A 1,840-nucleotide genomic window follows, 5' to 3' on the forward strand; every position below is an offset into this window, starting at 1 on the left:
TTGCTAATGTGGCGGCACCACGCGTGCATTATGGGTTGGGATAAGAAATTGTTTGACTTCTTCTGGAGGATACTGTGCTGTGTTTGTGTGCGTGTGCGAGGGATCTGTGTTGTTTTGATTCCCCTATTTTTATTTACCTGCTTTGGCATTGCGTAATGGTACTTCCCTTCTCCATTATGTGTGTTCTGAAGTGTTGCTAGGGCACCGGGAGTGGATGCCTGTGGATGCACGCCGTGCATTATGTGCTACATTGGTGGGAGGGGAGACTGAAATAACTGGCGGGATTCAGTAAGGCGCTTTTTGCTCACAGACCCTGCAGCTGCAGCAGCCTGAGCGGCGCTTTGCATATGGACGTGTGGATTGTTTTTCTCTTGCGAGGCCTTTTTACTGCGTGTCATTCTCCGCTCGGGTACCGTGCCCGTGGCAGCAGCTGCGGCATCAAAAGGGCTGTGTGCGGAGAGTCCTTGATTGAGTGCCTGTCCTACTTCTCTGTTCTGTTGATTGATTGTACCGTGTGCCGGCCAAACGGTTGATATGACGTTCTTCTGACGGCGGGGTCCACGTGAGACGATGTTGCGTCGCGTGCTTTGTTGCGGGTGTGTGATTTCCGCAACGGTTTTTGGACGGTTGACTGTTGGGTCGTTGAGGGCGGCGTGGCGACGGGTGCGGATGGACCCGATTGTGTGCCGTGGCTGTTCGTGCGGGGGAGCCGCGGGAAGGAGGAGGGCAGCGGAGCGATGGACTCACGAGGAGTGCGGTAGCGTGCAGCCATGAAGATTGGCGACAGGGAACTCACTGTCGCTGTGAGTTGCCGTGTGTGGTGTTTGTTTCTGTTATTATTGCTTGCGTTGTTGGATGTGGCCGCTGTGGGGGAATACTGTTTTTTGTTTCTTTTTCACGCCGTTTTGGGATCCTTTTCTGCACCGGCATCACTGTGTTCCTGCCGTACTGTTGCGCCCTCTTTCCCTTCCATTTTGGGGCAGCTGCGGGTGGGTTTTACATGCCGTGGAGCTGTGTGCCGTGCTGTCCGGTGTTCCATTGTTGCCTGTTCTTCCTGCGTGCACGCGTCCCCCATGCTCATGACAACAACCCTCATGCAAACGCTGCTCCTCCTTTTCCATGCTGCTGATGTGTGTGTTCTCATCCTCCTCTCTGTGTCCCTCCCTAGACTGTGTGTGCAGCCGTGATGATGATGATGACTGGCCGTGTGCTGCTGGTGTGTGCCCTCTGCATGCTGTGGTGCGGTGCCTGCAGTGGTGGACGAGCTGAAACGACTTCTCCAGTTCCTTCGGGTTCTTCGCCCGACGAGATCACTAAAAACGAGAAAGGGGCCATCGGTGGCGCTGGAGGTGGCGTGAAAAACGGTAAACAGGAAGCACCACAAGCATCACCATCAAAAGCGTCAGGATCACAGGGAGCGGCACCGGACCCGTCACAGACACCACCCGGAGGAGAAGCATCAGGAACGCCAAGTGCAGACGCAGGAACGGACAACAAGGATCAAGAAACTGAAGGTGAAAAGAAAGATGACGAAGACGAAGAGGAGGAAGAAGTGGAAGAAGACGAAGAGTATGAAGACGAAGAGAGAGAGGAAAAGGAAGAGGATGGTACGAAAGGAACGGAGAAGACAATGAAAGGAGCCGATACCGGCACCGCAGAGGGGATCTCAGCAGGCGGTCAAAAGCAGCCAAGTTTATCTTCTGCTGCGGCAACAGCATCGAATATAACAAACCCCAACAGCACCCAAACAACTGGAGACAGTGATCCAGCAGCTGATGCCGCAGGGACAGCAGAAGAAAAACAAAATGAAAATAAAGATGCCAATCCGAAAGAAACACCA

The 1,840-nt window shown here is 53.7% G+C and overlaps 1 protein-coding gene across 1 annotated transcript, besides 2 other annotated features; it reads left to right on the plus strand.

Moving 5' to 3' along the window:
- Positions 1-1,840: a sequence feature (areas not merged during assembly with more than two copies in the genome that could not be assigned to a particular haplotype).
- Tc00.1047053504493.10 (mucin-associated surface protein (MASP), putative) lies at positions 1,187-1,840 on the plus strand (the record flags this gene model as incomplete). Its single annotated transcript, XM_797431.1, has 1 exon — positions 1,187-1,840. A coding segment is annotated over one exon (654 nt), but the record flags the coding sequence as incomplete, so codon positions are not given.
- Positions 1,503-1,605: a sequence feature (GA-rich).

Source organism: Trypanosoma cruzi, genomic scaffold (assembly GCF_000209065.1).
Source record: "Trypanosoma cruzi strain CL Brener 1047053512399 genomic scaffold, whole genome shotgun sequence".
Classification (NCBI taxonomy): Eukaryota; Euglenozoa; class Kinetoplastea; order Trypanosomatida; family Trypanosomatidae; genus Trypanosoma; species Trypanosoma cruzi.